This window comes from Leptinotarsa decemlineata, unplaced genomic scaffold, assembly GCF_025532065.1.
Source record: "Leptinotarsa decemlineata unplaced genomic scaffold, Ldec_3_MD MMD2_tig00001393_RagTag_RagTag, whole genome shotgun sequence".
In the NCBI taxonomy this organism is placed as follows: domain Eukaryota; kingdom Metazoa; phylum Arthropoda; class Insecta; order Coleoptera; family Chrysomelidae; genus Leptinotarsa; species Leptinotarsa decemlineata.
In genome coordinates this window covers 2,175,882-2,193,068 of record NW_027412562.1, presented here as the reverse complement: position 1 = coordinate 2,193,068, position 17,187 = coordinate 2,175,882, and the positions used below count along the sequence as shown (strand labels likewise).

The window sequence follows — 17,187 nt, the reverse complement described above, 5'->3', positions numbered from 1 at the left end:
TTTCATACAAAAAATGTGGAAAATTTTGAACGGAAGGATAAACTCATTACAAAGATGAATAGAGTTGGAGATGTAGAAACTTTTTTCCAAAAAAAATCTCTGCCAAAAACATGGCATTTTAAATTTAAGACCCTTTGGTTCCAAAATAATGGACTGTATTCACAGCTCTCCTTGATTTCCATTTCTTCCAAAGACACTTAGGTCTTATTATTGGACCGAATTAAACAAATATTCATTTTTTACGGGTAATATATGATTGAAGATATTTTAGTATTCCCTCCATCGCCAAAAACTTACACTACATTCTAAAAATGAAACATCGACTTCACCTACTGGCTATTAGTGAATGCAGGATTTGGAATGTGAGGATATTGATAATGAAGTAACTATGAATTGACTGATACTTGATGGGAATTCATAAAGTATTTGAGATTTTTCCGTACAAAACCGCAACAATTCATGCGGTTTTGTGGTGATACAAAACAAATCACTGAGATAAGAAATGACAACCTCATCCTGATTGTAGCACTATCACGATAAATGATAAACGAGGATTTCAGGCTTGTTCTTTAAAGACAGTTGAATCCAATAAAGCATTTGTGGTTTAGTCTAGCACCACTGATGAGACCAATGACGGGTCGAAGCATCGCTGTCTAGTGGTGAATGAATCATAAATGCTGACGTTTCTAATTAGTTTTTATTGAAATCTAACATTTTTATTTGGAAATATTTTTGATTTCCGAATTCACTTTCATCAACTGAATTTAATTTCGTAATACAGGTACATCATTATAATATGCCATATACAGTGTGACTAGTAAAGTCCGCATCAGGAAGGATTTTTTTCAAATAGCTTCATTCGAAAATTGGCATTAGCATCATACTCGTTTTCGATCAAGATGAAAAATAACCGGAAAATAGCTATTTATGATATGAGTGTTAAAATAAAACTTACTAACTATTTTCATTTTATGGCATTTGCGGTGCTGTATTCTATCTGAGGAAATATTTTGAAGGGTACAAAATAGAAATTGATGAACAGATTGATATTAAAATTCACCCTTTTTTTAACAGTATATGAAACAATATATGTCGAGTTTGGTTGTATCTTTCCTGCACTGACGAGAGGTAATACCTTGAAACAGGTCTTTAGATGACCTTATCGACTGATTTCAGCATGGTCCTGCAGCTGGATGAATGAGAATCATCTGCAAGCATCTGGTAGGCATTTACCACAGACTACTTTGTAGGTACGTTGGGGAAGATGAGTGTTTCAAGATTTTATTTCGAAAGATTTATTTTCATACTTGTTATCACTTGTGAAACTAAGAAAATCCAGAAAAACTCATCAATTCATAATCAATCAATAATCAATATTATTATATTATTTTAATAATATCAAGACAGATCCAAATAAGTCAATATCCAGTTTGTTATCTTCCATGTGGTAAATAAAAGAAATTAAAAATAACACTGAATTGAATAGAAAATAGGGAGTTGTCCACAATAAATTATTCTCCAGAAATGGGTGTTAGGAATCACACGTTGAAAGGTAAGACCTCGTTAGTTCTTAGCTCGCTCAAGTTTCTTAACTTCTGAGAGTTGTCGTTCGTATGGGGACGGCAGCTGATTAACGGAAAAACAGTTTTTTTAAACAGATTTATGTGTTCAAACACATGTCTATAGATCTCACCTTTTAATTCTTCAGTTAGTTATGAGGTTGTGATTGAAGTATTTCTAAAACGATTGGATCATGTTTCATTTATCACAATGAACATATAAAAGAACAACTTTAGAAATCACATTCAAAAGACTGAAGAGATAAAAATACATTTTTCTTACTATTCATGGAAAAATTACACAACAACATATCGCTTGGTAAATTTAATTTGAGATAAAATGGCCAATTGAATTGAAAACTATCAGTAATAGAAATAAAGAAAAAAAGCGAGTATGATTATACACATACATATAATACTTTTCTACAAATATTTAAATTTATTATGGGTTTTCATTGATGAATTGACATTTTTGAATAGATTTTTCATTTTTATTTGTTATTTTCGTTATTTGCATTATCTAGTAATTCCTATGGTTGACTGTGAGACCAAAGCAATAGTTTTCTCCCAATTCTACAGAGTCTGCTCGACCCTAAAAGTGTGCTCGCACCTCTCTCTTTTGTCCCTACAATAATATATGAAACGCAATTCTCTCTCTTTTTACGTTACTAACTTATGCCTCCCTCTCAACTTCCGTTCGCCTCGCCCGATCACACTTTTCGTAACGCTCTCGTGGTGCATTCACTAGCTCTCTCCTCAAGTAAAGCGCGCTTGAAGTTATACTCCAAAAAAAGGAAAGAAATGGTGCAAAAACTAGAAAACTTTAGCTTGATTTTCAGAAGAGATCATTAATATTAGTGAAAAACAATATGTATTCCGAAGTACCACCCCAAAATGATCTGTGAGCTCGTATGGAATACCACTGAAGTCAGTCACCTTCACTCATGTGCGTTTCAGAATAAAGGAAGGATACAATAGTTAGGAGGTGTGCTTTGACGCAAAATTTCACGCTTTTGTGTCTCTTCATCGAAACAGTGTTTCTCAAAACTGAAAGAATAGTGTTCTGTAGGAAGAACGTGTCAGAAGAATAGCGACTTCGCGAAGATCCATGCAGTATGCGGTTCCTCGATCGTACATCATCTGAGATCTGAGAATCATGTTTCAAAATAATGATGGGTTATTATATATTGTCAGAGTGTCTTTGTTTTTACTTCCAGTCACACTCTGCATATATAGTTGCAAGGTGACATTTATGGTTTCTTGGCATTTTATTTATTTGTATGTCTATATTTCTAGAAGAATGTTCTATAACGTAACCAACTTTTAATTTTATTACTGTTATTGCTGTCTTATTAGTGTTTATTGCCTAGGAAATTATACAATAACATGAGTCAACTTTATTTCTCTTGAAAACAAAGTTATCAAGTGATAGTTTGAACAACATTATGTCAATTTGGAAGCGAGCCTGAAATACTTTACATATTTTTTATTCCAATAGAAATGTTTTTGAAATCGGAAATTGTGTTAATAAAATCGAAATGAGTTATTGAATAAAGTATTCGGGTCTGACTTAACAACAAAGCATACTTCACAAAGTTACAATGATTGAAGCTGTTGCTTATTAGTTATTTTAATAATTGAATATGTTTCGAAGTATGACGGATGATGCCCCAAATAATAATTAAGTATAATCCAATATTTGGTAATGGGCCAAACAGAAAACGACATACATTAGAGACAGATTATTAAAATCTAGGTATACATTATGAAATATTGAGAATGACCCCAGAAATTACCTAAATCAATCCTTTCTTTCACACCATCATCATTGATAATTTTTTTGTCAGCTTCTGTACTTTGTCGAAGATATCAACAGTATATAGGTACTCGTAGGTACTTCGAAAGCTTTTCAATTACGGAATAAGAGGAAATGTCTTGAATCTCTTGAAATCGTATTTGAGTAACAGGAAGCAAAAAGTATATTTTAGGCAACGAAATACTGAATTTTTCTCAGACTTCACTGAAATAGAAAAAGGCGTACCACAGGGAAGTGTACCTGGACCTTTACTATTTATTATATATATAAATGATTTCTCTGAAATTTACAAAAAATCAAGTACTAAAGTTGTGGTACCAGTGAACAGGAACCTCAACTTGGAAAAATCCATTTCAAATAGCATTTCTATAGCATCCACATATTTCAATACCAATAAGTTATTGTTGAACACATCTAAAACAGACTGCATTTTGTTTAAAACTGTTCACATGAATATTTGTATTCCGGAGTATTTTCAGCTCTGTAGTGAAAGACTAGATATTTCAACGAGTACAAAACTGTTAGGAATTTATATAGATGATAAACTGAATTATGAGGTACATCTTGACTATCTTGCAAAAAAACTAGCAAATAAGTGTTATGCAATTTGAGTGTTGAGACGTCACTTGAAAATCGATGCACTGAAAACGGCATATTATGGGACTGTTTATCCTCTGCTGAAATATGAGATATTAGTATGGGGAGGGAGTACACAACTGGAACGTATTTTCATAATGCAGAAACGTATATTGAAAACAATGTTCAATATGAATTACACAGATACTTGTCGTGGTACCTTCAAGGGTAACAAAATGCTTACTATATATGCTATATATATTTATGTTTCTGTACTTTTTGTAAACGAGAACAAATCGAATTTTGAAGATGACAAATATAGACATGAGTATTCCACCCGACAGAAATCCAATTATATTGTTCCTAAACATAGATTGAAAAACACAGAGCATGGGCCGCATTACGCATCAATTAAATTCTACAACCATTTACCCTTGATTATCAAAGAAGATCGGACAAAACAAATTTTTAAAAAACGTGTTTTCGATCTGTCGTGTGACATTGAGCCATATTCATTACAAGAATTCATGGACAAATAACCATTTTCAGTCTGTATCAAATTTAAGCTTCCTTCAGTATTACATTCTACTCATAAATCTTTATGTGATATTTACTCATTTGTTCCTGTCATTTTAATATAATTATTGTATTTACCTATACCACGTGCTTTTATTTATATTAATATTAACTGACATTTGTATTGTTAATGTATTCATTTTTATGACTTGAGTTTTATCAATTGTTTAAATTGAAAGCTTCAATAAATCTATCTATCTATCTATCTATAAGGGTTGTTTTGAAATCTTCAAATTTGAGAAATAAACGTCTTTCAGATTCACTGAATAGGAGATGGAACAACCATTGAACAGTACTGGAGAGAAAAAGGTTATTTGCCTTACAAGAAAATTAGACAAACATTTCCTTGATGGTTTCGTAACCCGAATGAAATGTTTCTGTTAATTCGTTTACATTTCAAAGCTAGAAGATATCGAAGCCGTATATGTAACAAAAACAAGTCTGCAATTTACCTGATTGATGCATGAATGATGAATAGATCCAGAAATAATAAAGGTCCAACTATTCATTGCACCCTTTTTCAAAAAGGCTTCACCTGTTGACAATTTCTCGTCTCAAACATCTGAGAAACATTTATATAAATACTGTTGAATCTCTGTTCTGAATTTGCATGGAAGAAAGCGTAATTGTTTTTCAATTCCTTTGTTCGAAATGTATCATCATAACATAATTGAACCAATAAATGGTTCAATTCAATAATAGTCTGAACGATTATGGAATCAGTGAAGGAAATGTGAGTTCATGAACTGATTACCTTCGACAATCACTACTGAAATGGCTTTTTCGAAATTAAGACACAGTATTCCGCGATTGCAATCAATTTTCAAGAGCTTTCAACAGCTCCACCCTGTTATATTTGACAACACCAGCCACCAATACGCAAGGCGTTCTTCAAGGTTCAATACGTGGGCTCTAAATTTTTTCTGTGTTTGTCATTGAATCAAGGAAATATCGCAAACAAGTCCATAGGTTCGAATAATCATACCAGGTAGTTGAATTTACGTTTTTATCAGTGGAACAGGTAATTAGGTATATGTAAATGAAATAACTAACTGATAATCTCGTAGTGCACATTTCGAGAACATGGACGATTCCATGGCAAGATTCATTTTGAAAAAAATAAGTCTATTGAACTTTATCTAGTATCTAGTAAAATAATATTTTGTTCGCTACAAGCGACTCATCGAACAAAAACGGTACATCATTTTTCAGTTGGTATTTTTTTATAATTTGAAACGTGTATTCAAAATTGTTATTTTAATTGTGTTTATATTCATATATTTGACGTTTTCTGATATTGAATCGGAATATCCCGTTGTTGATGAATAACTTATGTGGTCACCCCTTCAGACGTTTTGTGTATAAACAATCGTCGATAAGCTATTGTATAATAAAACACGTGTTGTGGTTTTGTGAACTGTTCAGTGATGATCGCAATGAATTATTATTCAGATATGTTTTTTTTTTATAATTAATGGAAACAGAATAGAATAATATATAAAGATTGTATGATCATATATACCTATTGTGAGATATTTTGCTGTTATTTTTTATTTAATTAAAGTTCCCCTCAGAACGACAAACAACAGAATTACCATATTACATCAAAGTACCTAAAACGACAAATATTGAAGATAAATATGCTTCACTAAAACTACAGAAACTCAGGACATTGCCCCTATTTACAAATATCCACAAGGCCTTGAATACCGGAATGCCACATTATTTTTCTAATCGATTCGGCCCTTACTTGATGAAGATCCACAGCAATTTCCAAAACTACACCTCACTATTTGATCCCCACAAACTTTTTAAAAGCCACATTATTTAATGAAAAAGTTTGAATTCTCTCTCGAATATTAACAGTTTTTCCACTAGAAACAGGTCGTTACTGGTCATTCCTGAATACAGATCTTCTGTTTTTACTCGTAGCTTCTCATACAACGCAGCTAAATTCTACAATCTCCTGCCCATTGAATTCAGATCTTACATGTTGAAAAACTTAAAAAAAAGATTCGAAGAACATATTTGAGTAGTTCTTTTTTTCATGCTGACCGTGGCTCATTCTTTTATGCAAAAGATTTGGTGACAGAATAATATTTGTTTTTTAAAAATGTACGTACTGTAGGTTTCATTACTCATTTCGTATTTAATTTTTATCTTTTTTTCTCGAAGGTTGAGTTCAAAAACAACTTTGATGACACTCCTCCCATTCACCTCAGTTTTTTAGTATATGTATGTTCTGTATGTTCTCACTTCAGGTGAATAATGACGTTTTATTTTTATTATTATTTACTCTTGTTAATATTTATCGTGGTTTCAACCCAGTACTAATTGTTCAATAATAGGAATTTCCTTCGAAAGTATAATAATTCGACATCTGGTCATTGTGATTTTCTCAAATTGATTTAAATTAAAAGGAATAAGAAAAATAGGAAAAAACTATTATTTATTATTATACTGATGGAAAAAAATACTACTTGATTCATTAAGGAACTAGTTTCGGAGGGAATCGATACTCTTCAATTGCCGATGTTTTTGAATTTCAATAAGTTGATTGATCAGGATTCTAAAACGAAAAATAATACCTGGATATATGAAATTTAAAACCTACTAGAATTTCTTCTCGTTGTAGATCCCTGACGATGGACTTTTAAAATCCGAAACGTCCATAACGAACAAGTAGAGTTCTCGACGAACTTCACCACACCAGTTCAAAAAATACTATTCATTTGTTAGAACTTTTCTTCTGAAGTTTTGACACCTCCGCTACATTTTGAAAATATTGTAAATGTCTTTCTCAAAAATCTATCTCAAAATAAAAATTACTGTATTAGTCAGGAGTACATTGATAGAAACCATCATTATCAATAATGTCAATAATTTCAATAACTACAGTTCCTAAACAGCTGAGGAATTTTCAACAATTCAATAACCGTTACTTATAAAAGGTTACTTTTAATATTGTGCCCAAATTTCTAATTGAAAGACTCTCAAATTCACAAAAAGATAAATAGTTGAAGGATATCAGTACAGGACAAAGAACAAAAACAAAGGTCCTTAGATCCTGTCACAAACGCATCGACACTTGTTGTTTAGGTCACGAAAAATTTTTACAGAAAACATAATTATCATAATATCATTAAAAATTTAGGACAAAAAAAAGTGATATCATTAAGAAACCAACAGTTCCCACTGTTCCACTTTACCTTTCACAATTGTCAAATATTCAGAAATGTCACTTTTATTTGGTAATTCATCAATTAAAATTCCAAAAACAATTTGTGAAAATGAAATATATAGCCAGAGGTATATTTTTCAACATTAAAAAATATTATTGCGTTTAAATTTTCGTTTCGGTGACACAGAAATTCACAAAATGCATTTACACAATGCCTCTGAAGTTCTGACACAAAAGAATCGGCAATTGTTGTTACCGCCACGGAAAATTGTTACAGAAAACATACCTGTCATAATTTTATTCAACATTCAGAACCAACAAACGACAACAGTCCATGAAACGATATCACTAAAAACCAAACAGTTCCTGATGGCCGAAATTCACGAAAATCACCACTCTCCCAAACACAGATCTCAAACTTCGTTACGCAACAGTTAACATGCAATGTTCGAAATCTCTTTCGGCACTGCAATCGGGATGCTCCTGGAAATTGGGCTCCCTTGACAGGGGCGTGTTTGGGGAGGGGCGAAATGGGACGGGCTATCCCTCAGGATAGCGTTCCCCACTCCTCCACCCGGACATATCTGCGGATAGTCTGCAGGGTGAAAAGCATTATCTCATTGACGTTGATAACTCTATTAAGCTGTTTTCGGTTTGTTTTGTTTGCAGCCATTCCGGCCTTTTTTAAAGATAAACGTTGCACGTGCCTGACATGGACCTGCCTTTAGGCTGGGGGTGGGATGATCACGGAAATTTCTTTTGATTTTTCAAGTTTGAGAAAGACGGCAATCGGTTTTCATATTGTTGACACGATTTGATATGACTTCTTTGGAAAATAGGAGAGTTATTCTTGGTATAAAATTCCTGCATAAATTGCGAAGCATCACGCACAAATATAATGCTACGATCACCATTGAATTTTATGTGCAGTAGCTTCAATAAAATCTATGAACACTGCGATATTCATTTCGACTCTCTAAACGCTTTGGTTTCTTGTATCCATAATCACTTTTAATAATACTACAAATACTTTTGTGTCAGTACTGCTAAATTGCATGATTTGAAACTTTTTTTGTATTATATACTCAATATTTTATATATATACTTTGTTGCTTCCCTTATATGGTCACCCTTATACAATGTCCACATATTCCACATATATAATGTCCACATAAACAAAATCGAGTATATACAAAGAGGCTTCATGAAATATATTACTTACAAGCTAGAAGAAGTTTATCCTGAACAACAACAACAACAATACTGCTGAATAAATTTAATCTATTATCCCTTCAAAACCGAAGAACCTACTACTCTATAATTTTCATTTATAAACTAGTGAATGATCTGATTGACTGTCCCGAACTACTCTCCCACTTCAACTTTCATGTTCCACGAATAAATTCTAGAAAATGAACTGACTTTTTATCTACCAAATTCTAGAACAAACATATCACTCAAGTCACCAGTTGTTGCAATAAGCAAACTTTATAATCAACTCTGTGAGAATCTCGACATTTATTATGAACCTATTGGTCAAGTTAAGAACCACGTTAAGAAACTTTTACACTCTAGTCAAAATACATGAGCCCAAATTGAAAGTTATTCTACCAGGTGAGCTTATTACTACTACTGTATTACTGCTGAATTATTTTTTTTTTGTAATACACTTGAACTATGTTTTTACTTCTTAGCTCTATATCTGACTTATGGTTTTTTTTCAATTACTCTCCTAGCTTGCTGCATACAAGTGTTCCACCTAATTTTTTGCTCAACTCTCCTAAATTTTTACTTTATTTCATTTTTTGTTTACTCGCTTCAGGTGTTTCTACTTGATAAATTAGTATTGTATTCATGTATATGTGTATGTATGTATATATGTATGTGTATTGTGTGTATATAGGCAGACATAAACTGTAAAATGCTTGTTAATAATATTAATATGTCTTGTTATTGGGATTTATTCCTGTTCAGACATTAAACAATTTCTTTTTTTGTTTAGCATTCACATTTATACATTTCTATATTCCATTATTTTTATTGTTTATTCCATATATACTCTGTAATAATAGCATTTTTTCCTGTGACTGGGTTGGAAATAAATCGCTTTTTTTAAAGAGCACAGTTTGGAAAAATTTGTTTGTGAATATTCAGGATTATGACTTAAAATGTACAGAGCGTATAGTAGTTAAAAAACATGGTAAAACAATAGTACTGAAAGTTCCCAAAACACATAAATTTGAAACAATGGTTCAAGTATAGAGATTGGCATATCTTCGAGCTTCTATTGTTAAAATACGAGTAAAATCTCTTTTTCCCTATTCTCGCCTTTGCCATGCCGAACTGATTCCAGAAATGTATTAGGTTGTTTCAAAAGTTTTGTCCATTTTCTTGAGCCTACTTTGAACTGTATTATCTCAGTTCTTTCGAACGTTCTTTCTGTCAACGTAAAACAACCCGAATGATTCCCTCTGTTATATGTATGTTCATTATCTTGTATTAAAAATAGTAAGCTAGGGTGGATGTCATCATGGCACACAAAAACTGTTTAGAAGATACCTACTAAAAGATAAATTAGTTAATAGAAGATTCTCCAGAGTTTACGATGACTTCAAATTACTATTAAGAAATCAGTTTGGTTCCAGCGTTTCAACTCGTGAACTAACTGCTCATCAGTATTCATTATCAGAACTATTCGTATCATCAATTTCACGTCATACATGTTCAATATCATCGTCGCCCTCTCATAAATCCTCAGCTACCAATATCTCGAAGGGTCTTTGGCCACATATTCAAGTCACTTTTGACATTTGTGAAAGTTTCAGTACCATAAAAATGTTTCATATGTTTCATTCATTTCTGAAGTTCAATCAAAAACTGGAAAAATCAAACGAAGTAATTGTGAAGATGGTTTGATTGCCATAGAAATACAATTAGTATCTTATACCTTATAATAGCCTTTTTCAAAATTACATGATGACAGAAATAGTATGAACCTACTTTCGAGAAACTGTAAGCTGTCAGTATAAGAAAGTCATAAAATTAAAATAATTCAATGCCCATTTGACTTCAACTCTTTGGAATTGAATTCAATCGTCCATTGAAAAGATCGACGCTTCTACTTCAAAACATCCATCGCTATTCCTTAGTACATACATCAAAGAGAGTTCGAAACTACTGCTATCCTGCAGAATCGCTGGGTTTTTAGTTTTATTCTCGCAGGATTACACAAACGATTCTCCATAGAACTTTCGACAAAAGAACTCGGAGAAATAGATGGCCGTGTCTTATCTAAATGCGTTTTAAACTTCGGGACCATTGCATTTAAATTTGGTCATTTCGGCTCCTGGCCATTCCCAATACTCCAAACTGATGTTATCGCCAGTGAGATTTGGATGGAGAATCCAATAAATTCAAGCGGCCTTTCTCTATTGATGAAGCTCTTGTCAGCGAATGTCTAGAATGATTTTTTCACTGATATTTCTACTTGATACGGTGCAATTCAATGGAGAATAAATCGAGTGGTGCGTCTTGTAGTTTTTATGATGACAACAAAAGTGACGTCAAAGTTTTCGCTGGATGAAAAAACATTATAATTATCATGTAGTAATCTAACAGCTAGACATGATGTATGCCAAAAATAATGAATGGAAGTGAATTGAAAGAAGCTGTTTCCAATATTGTCATCACCAGGAAAGTATTAAGACCTCTTGAGCTGACGACGAATTACTTGAGTACAATTGTAATTCAAGAGCAATTTTTGGAACGGAGGTGAAGTGTGGAAAGCAATTAATTGTACTGAAAACTACAAAAGTGCTGAAGTTACGAATGTTTCAATCATATCAAATTTGTTAATGATTGCAACCCAGACCAGTGACAATCTGTTTAGTCTTTCTATCGAAGAGTCTTTTTGGCAGTTTGCTACCAATTTAGACGTTGCTTGGTGGGAGCCAAGAGCTTCCAAGGCCGCTTGACTGTCCGAGAATATTTTTATTGACTTGTGAGTGAGGTTGGATTTATCCAATCTCTCCGCACACACTTAAATAGCGTAAATTTCCGCTTGACATACAGTCGCATAAGTTCCTAGGCAGGTAGATAACTCTGTCCTGGGTCTGCGACTGAAAACACCTGCACCAGAACCGGAAGGTGTTTTTGATCCATCTGTGAACCAACAACTATCTGCTCTTAATATTTTCTTCTCCCGCAGGATCCAGTCCTCTCTACTCGGGAATAGTACTTTATAAGGCAGTTCGTAGTTGACAGTTGGAGGCATAAAGTCAGAGGTCATTTCCAGAATGCTACTTCCAATGTCAACCAACAGTCTGTTGGACTCTGCATTTGGATGTAACAGTAACCAAATAGAGTTCAGTCCTTGAAAAACCATTCAATCAATTTTATTAAAATATAAATGTAATAGGACCGGTGTTTGACAGCTATAAAAATATTTCTGAATTTTTGCGAAGATTTCGGGGCTGAGGCAAAAGAATTGTATTCTACCAAGGATTTCTACTCTTCGTGGTATGCTTTGATTAGAATTAGCAAAGTTAGGAAGGAGGTTTTGTTATTGTTACTTATGAATCGACTAGTTCTTGGAAATTTTTGTTGAAAATGAGTACAAAATTGGTGACATATCAATTTCTTAGAAATTACTGGAGTTTTTCTCAACACCAAACCGTTATTTTAACATCTCGACACTTGTTTCAATCAAACTGATCTTCCTCTTGAGGATGATCACTTGATGATCGAAACACGTGTCGAGGTGTTAAAATAACGGTTTGGTGTTGGAAAAAAACTGCAGTAATATTCAGTACTAACCAAAGGTTCCAAACAGTGCATCACAAATGAATTAACGTCTTGTCGTTCTTCTCAATTTGATTGGTTACTTTCGCTAGCAGGTTTAATTTCTGTCCTTTATTTTCTGTATGTGGTACGTCGAAGTTTGTGTCGTAGTTGTTTTCTAACACATAGGTTAAATTAGTTTTCTTCAATTCATAACTTTTTTTGTTCTCGGAGACTCTGGTTTTAAAATTTCTAGATGTTTTTCCAATATCAATTTCTTGAGCACGAGCCACATTTCAGCTTGTAGACACCTGATGTGTTGTACTTGTCGATGTTGAATTTTTTGTTTTTTACATTTCCACCTGACGTGTCAACAGTCTTGTACACTATGTTGATCTTATATTCAGAAAAGCCGGTCTCTGTACGAACCCCCGGGCTCGGGGGTTCGTACAGAGACGTCATTTTGACTTCATCAAATGTTAAATGATTTTTTTTTCATATTTTTCTTGAATTATGGGCTGGAATTCTCACAGATGAGTAGCTACTTCTGACACCATGTTATAAGCCTATTAAAACATCAATAAACGGGAACAAACTTTATTATATAATTTTTCTAAGAAAATTGTTTCTCTTGTTGAAATTAATCACAGATATGTTAGCATTTTTACACCTTATATCAATGACGATGGAGTTGATTCATGTTGACAACTATGAAATGAAGTGGCCAGTAATAAGCACTTCATGATGAAATGATATTGCCCGATAAGTTGGATCATCGATAAACTTTTCGTTGTCTCGTGGTATATTTGAAATTGATTTTCTGTCTGGGTCGGGTAACTGTGCGTTCGTCAACAAACTTGTCATTTCAAGAACGAACTAGACGATCCCAATTTTGAGTTAGCTGTTTTAAATATCAAAATAAACAATTTTGAATTATGACTATATCTGATTGAAAATATTCCCACTCAAGACTGATTCTGTAGACAGCGTTATTCAGCTTCTTGTCTTTGTAGAGCTATAATCATTGAATATTCACATTACTTATATTCGCAAAGGCCTTATTTTTCCCACTGAATTTTTTTTGTATCTTCCGAGTCCCCAGAAAACCCTGCAGCCTCTTGGGCTCACTGCGTTTATTCTCCCATCATCTCATGACACCCATTCCATCAGTCTCTTTTCCTGACTAGTTTGTACAGGTTCCGTGTTGGACGTTCGTCATATTCTTTTTTGTACGTCCATATATTGCCTGCCTCCTGTGATTCAGTGCCTCACATTCGCATAAGATGTGTAGAGCTGTTTCTATCCCTTCGTTGCATAATCTGCAGCTGAGGTCTCCGTTGTACAGCCCCATTTTATTCAGGTGTCCTCTAAGCGGACAGTGACCGGTTAGTAACCCTGTAATTATTCTGAGCCGATTCCTACTATATTGGAGTAGTTTTTCGGTTCTTTTCTCGGACGAAAAAGGTTCTGCTGTATTGGTTGCTAGGTACTATTGTCCAGTACTCTGTGTGCTTCTTACTGGTCCATGTCCTAATCTGGTTTCGTACCAATGATTTTGGTACCCCCAGAGCTGGTTCAGGAACTATATATGGAGTTGATGATCCGCGCACGGTTTTAGATCAGAACACTCAACAGAGCTACAAGTCCTGAGGGTAGTGGACTTTGCGGCAGAAGGCTTCAACCTTGGCAAAGGATACCACACCGGAGCTATCTTCTTAGATGTCTCCAAGGCGTTTGACAGAGTTTTTGCATAACGCGCTACTGGCCAAGATGAGCGATTTTGGATACTCAAAACCAATGGTAAGATTAATTCAGTCTTTTCTAACTGACAGGCGATGCCGCTGCAAAGTAGGAGACGAATTATCAACGGTTCGACTACTGGAGGCAGGAGTCCCGCAAGGTGCAGTCCTTTCGCCACACCTCTATTCCGTATACACGGCAGACGTGCCCAAGCCAGAGAACAACTTTAACAAGTTGGCGCTCTACGCGGACGACACGGCCCTGGTGGCGAGATCTACGAGTCAAGCACACGTTACGAGATACCTTCAACAACAGGTAGACAGATTGGAGGAGTGGGCTAACCTGTGGAAGATCAGTATCAACCCTGACAAGAGTCAGGCGATATTGTTCACTCGCAGGTTCGTACAACCGGAAGGCAACGTCACCTTCAACGGACAAGAGATTCCGTGAACAAACAAAGCGACATACCTTGGGGTCATCCTAGGCAGGAAAGTAACATTCCAGGCCCACGTACAGCAGAGAATAGGAATGGCCAGACAGGCCAGACGACGCCTGGCGCCGATCATAGGAAGAAGTAGTAACATGGCATTGAAAGTCAAGTTACTAATGATCAGAACGATTCTAGTGCCAATAATACTGTATGCATGCACTACCTGGGGCCAGTGTGCGCAGACATACAGGAAGAAGATCCAATCGTTTATGAATGCGAGCGTAAGGGCAGCTGTAAACGCACCTTATTATATACCCAATAGATTTATATACAGAGACTTAGACCTGGACACGCAATATGTGGACGTGTATATGAGAGAACATGCAGGAAGCACGTTCGATAGAATCAGATCGCACTCAAATCCAGCGTTCCGCGATCTATACGATGCGGTAAATATGGATGACCCCAAATTCCGAGAAAGGGACAAACATCCCAGGCCGACTAAACAGAATAATAGACCGCCCCTGTTAGTCGCCGTCAGGCGACTTAGGTATGTATAACACTAACCAGATACACTGTTCCAGGTAGGTTCAGCGAAGAAAACTTCGACCGCGATCGCAACTTTAAAAAGTTTTCTTGGATGAACTGAGAAACGCTCGATGCCTCAACACAAAGCCGCCGGTTAGTTTTTGGGGGCCCCCATGCCTAAATTCAGTTAGGAATAGTCAGATAAAACAACGATTCGATAAGAAAGTAAAAGCACCTAAAGGCAGACTTTCGACCAAAAGAGGCTAGATGTCAATCTTGCTGAAGTGCCCATCAGTAAGTTGAGGACCGCTCGGAGAGAGGGGGTGGATGGAGTGGGGTGGTAGGTTCTCCTCGCTAAATAGCTGGGGCGGGGAAAATTCTTCTTCAGGGCACTCAACCCGGGAGGGGGCATGGGGGGGGTCTAGCGCATTCATCAGCTTTATCATTACCTGTGATTCCTGAATGCCCTGGCACCCAGAACAAAGTTAATTTGTTTCTGTTTGCAAGTTCATTCATTTCTTCATGGCATTCCTACTGATAATACAGATTTTTGTTTGAATTCTAGGATATATTTCAGAAAATCATCGCCATCGTCATCATTTTCTCTGTTTCTTCAAGAGTTCGCGTCTAGTTCTGAATTCAACTGGGAAGTTTTGGAATTTACTGAATGAGCTGTAAGGAATGGAATGGATGTATATTGGTAAGACGATAATAATTTCCAGAATTCTATTCAAAAAGCACTAGAGGCATTGATATTAATAGAACATAATCTAAATTACATGAAATTTTTGAGATCGGAATATGACAGATGGTCCAAAAGTTTGAGAATAGCAGTCTCGTCTTCAGTATGTTTTGTTATAACATTTCATTTCTCCACTTTTCATTTTATATTGTTCTATACTGAACTGGAAGAAAACTTTTTGTCAATTTCAAGTAGTAGATTCTAACATACCAATTATTTGGATTACCAATAGTACTGGAGATTTTTTCCCCAACACCAAACCATTATTTCAACACCTCGACATATGTTTCAATCACCAAAAAAGGTTTCAAACAGTGGTCGATCGGTAGCCAGGCGGTTCGACGTGGGTACTTTGTTCACTCACTCGAATTGACTAAACGCTCGATTTTCACTTGCTATTGTCCTACCCGTGTTAGGAACCACATGTTAAAATGTAATACTTCGTTAATCCTTAGCTCGCACAAGTTTCGACTTTCGAGAGTTGTCGTTCGTAGGGGTGCAACAGCTAGTTAATTGAAAAACAGATTTCAAATAGAAACGACAATGCATCACAAGTATTTGAATTACGTTTACTAAGTTAATGATCCAGTAATAAAAACGTTTGTTGGGTAACAGGATCAATTTTTCTTAAAAAAATATGTTTTTTTGCCGACGTTTCGAATTTGATTAAATTCTTCTCGAAGTACTTTTTTTATTTTCATAGATCTAGGATTCTTGTGGACAGTCTGCATCAGTGCTTCGAAAGTTATAGGCAGAATTCTGACACCTATTAACATTCCATAACAAATGTTAATTTTGATCAATTTAATAATTCAATGGTAAGGTTGACAAACTAATATGAAGCATTCTCCTTCTTTCATTAGGTCATAGTGATTGACATGAAGTTGGAAGTGGGGTATGGACAAGGATATCCACCCACGTTTGCAAATATGTCATACTTTGAATCGTTAGGCGCCCTCTGTGTATATGTTCGAAAGGACTGATGGAACAGATAGTAACACTGCCTGGTTTACGAACTAAAACCGAGATTCCATGCGTGAAGGATGGAATTCTGAAACGGTCTTTTCTGTGCCTTGCTTCACTTCTAGAGCACGTAGTGGTGATTCAATTGGAAATATTGATTTCATAAACTACACGTCACGATTTGATCAACACAAAATCTCTACAACATCAAATCTTGGGGTGTAGTTTAAGAAATTACTATCAATCAGAAAAAAAGAAAATACTAATGATCACAAAACAGGAAATATTCCAACTTTG

General features: G+C 35.0%; 1 protein-coding gene across 3 annotated transcripts in view; it reads right to left on the bottom strand.

The window, feature by feature from the left end:
* LOC111515167 (transcription factor hamlet) overlaps nt 1-17,187 on the bottom strand; it is a 300,593-nt gene that overhangs the window by 99,343 nt on the left and 184,063 nt on the right. Inside the window, exon 1 of one of the 3 annotated variants that reach the window (XM_074176083.1) lies at nt 7,995-8,154. The exons of the other annotated variants lie outside the window; for them this stretch is intronic. Coding sequence (XP_074032184.1) covers nt 7,995-8,016 — 22 coding nt within the window. The 5' untranslated portion in view covers nt 8,017-8,154. Of the gene's footprint in view, nt 1-7,994; nt 8,155-17,187 lie in introns of those variants that run through there. 3 annotated transcript variants of the gene reach the window in all.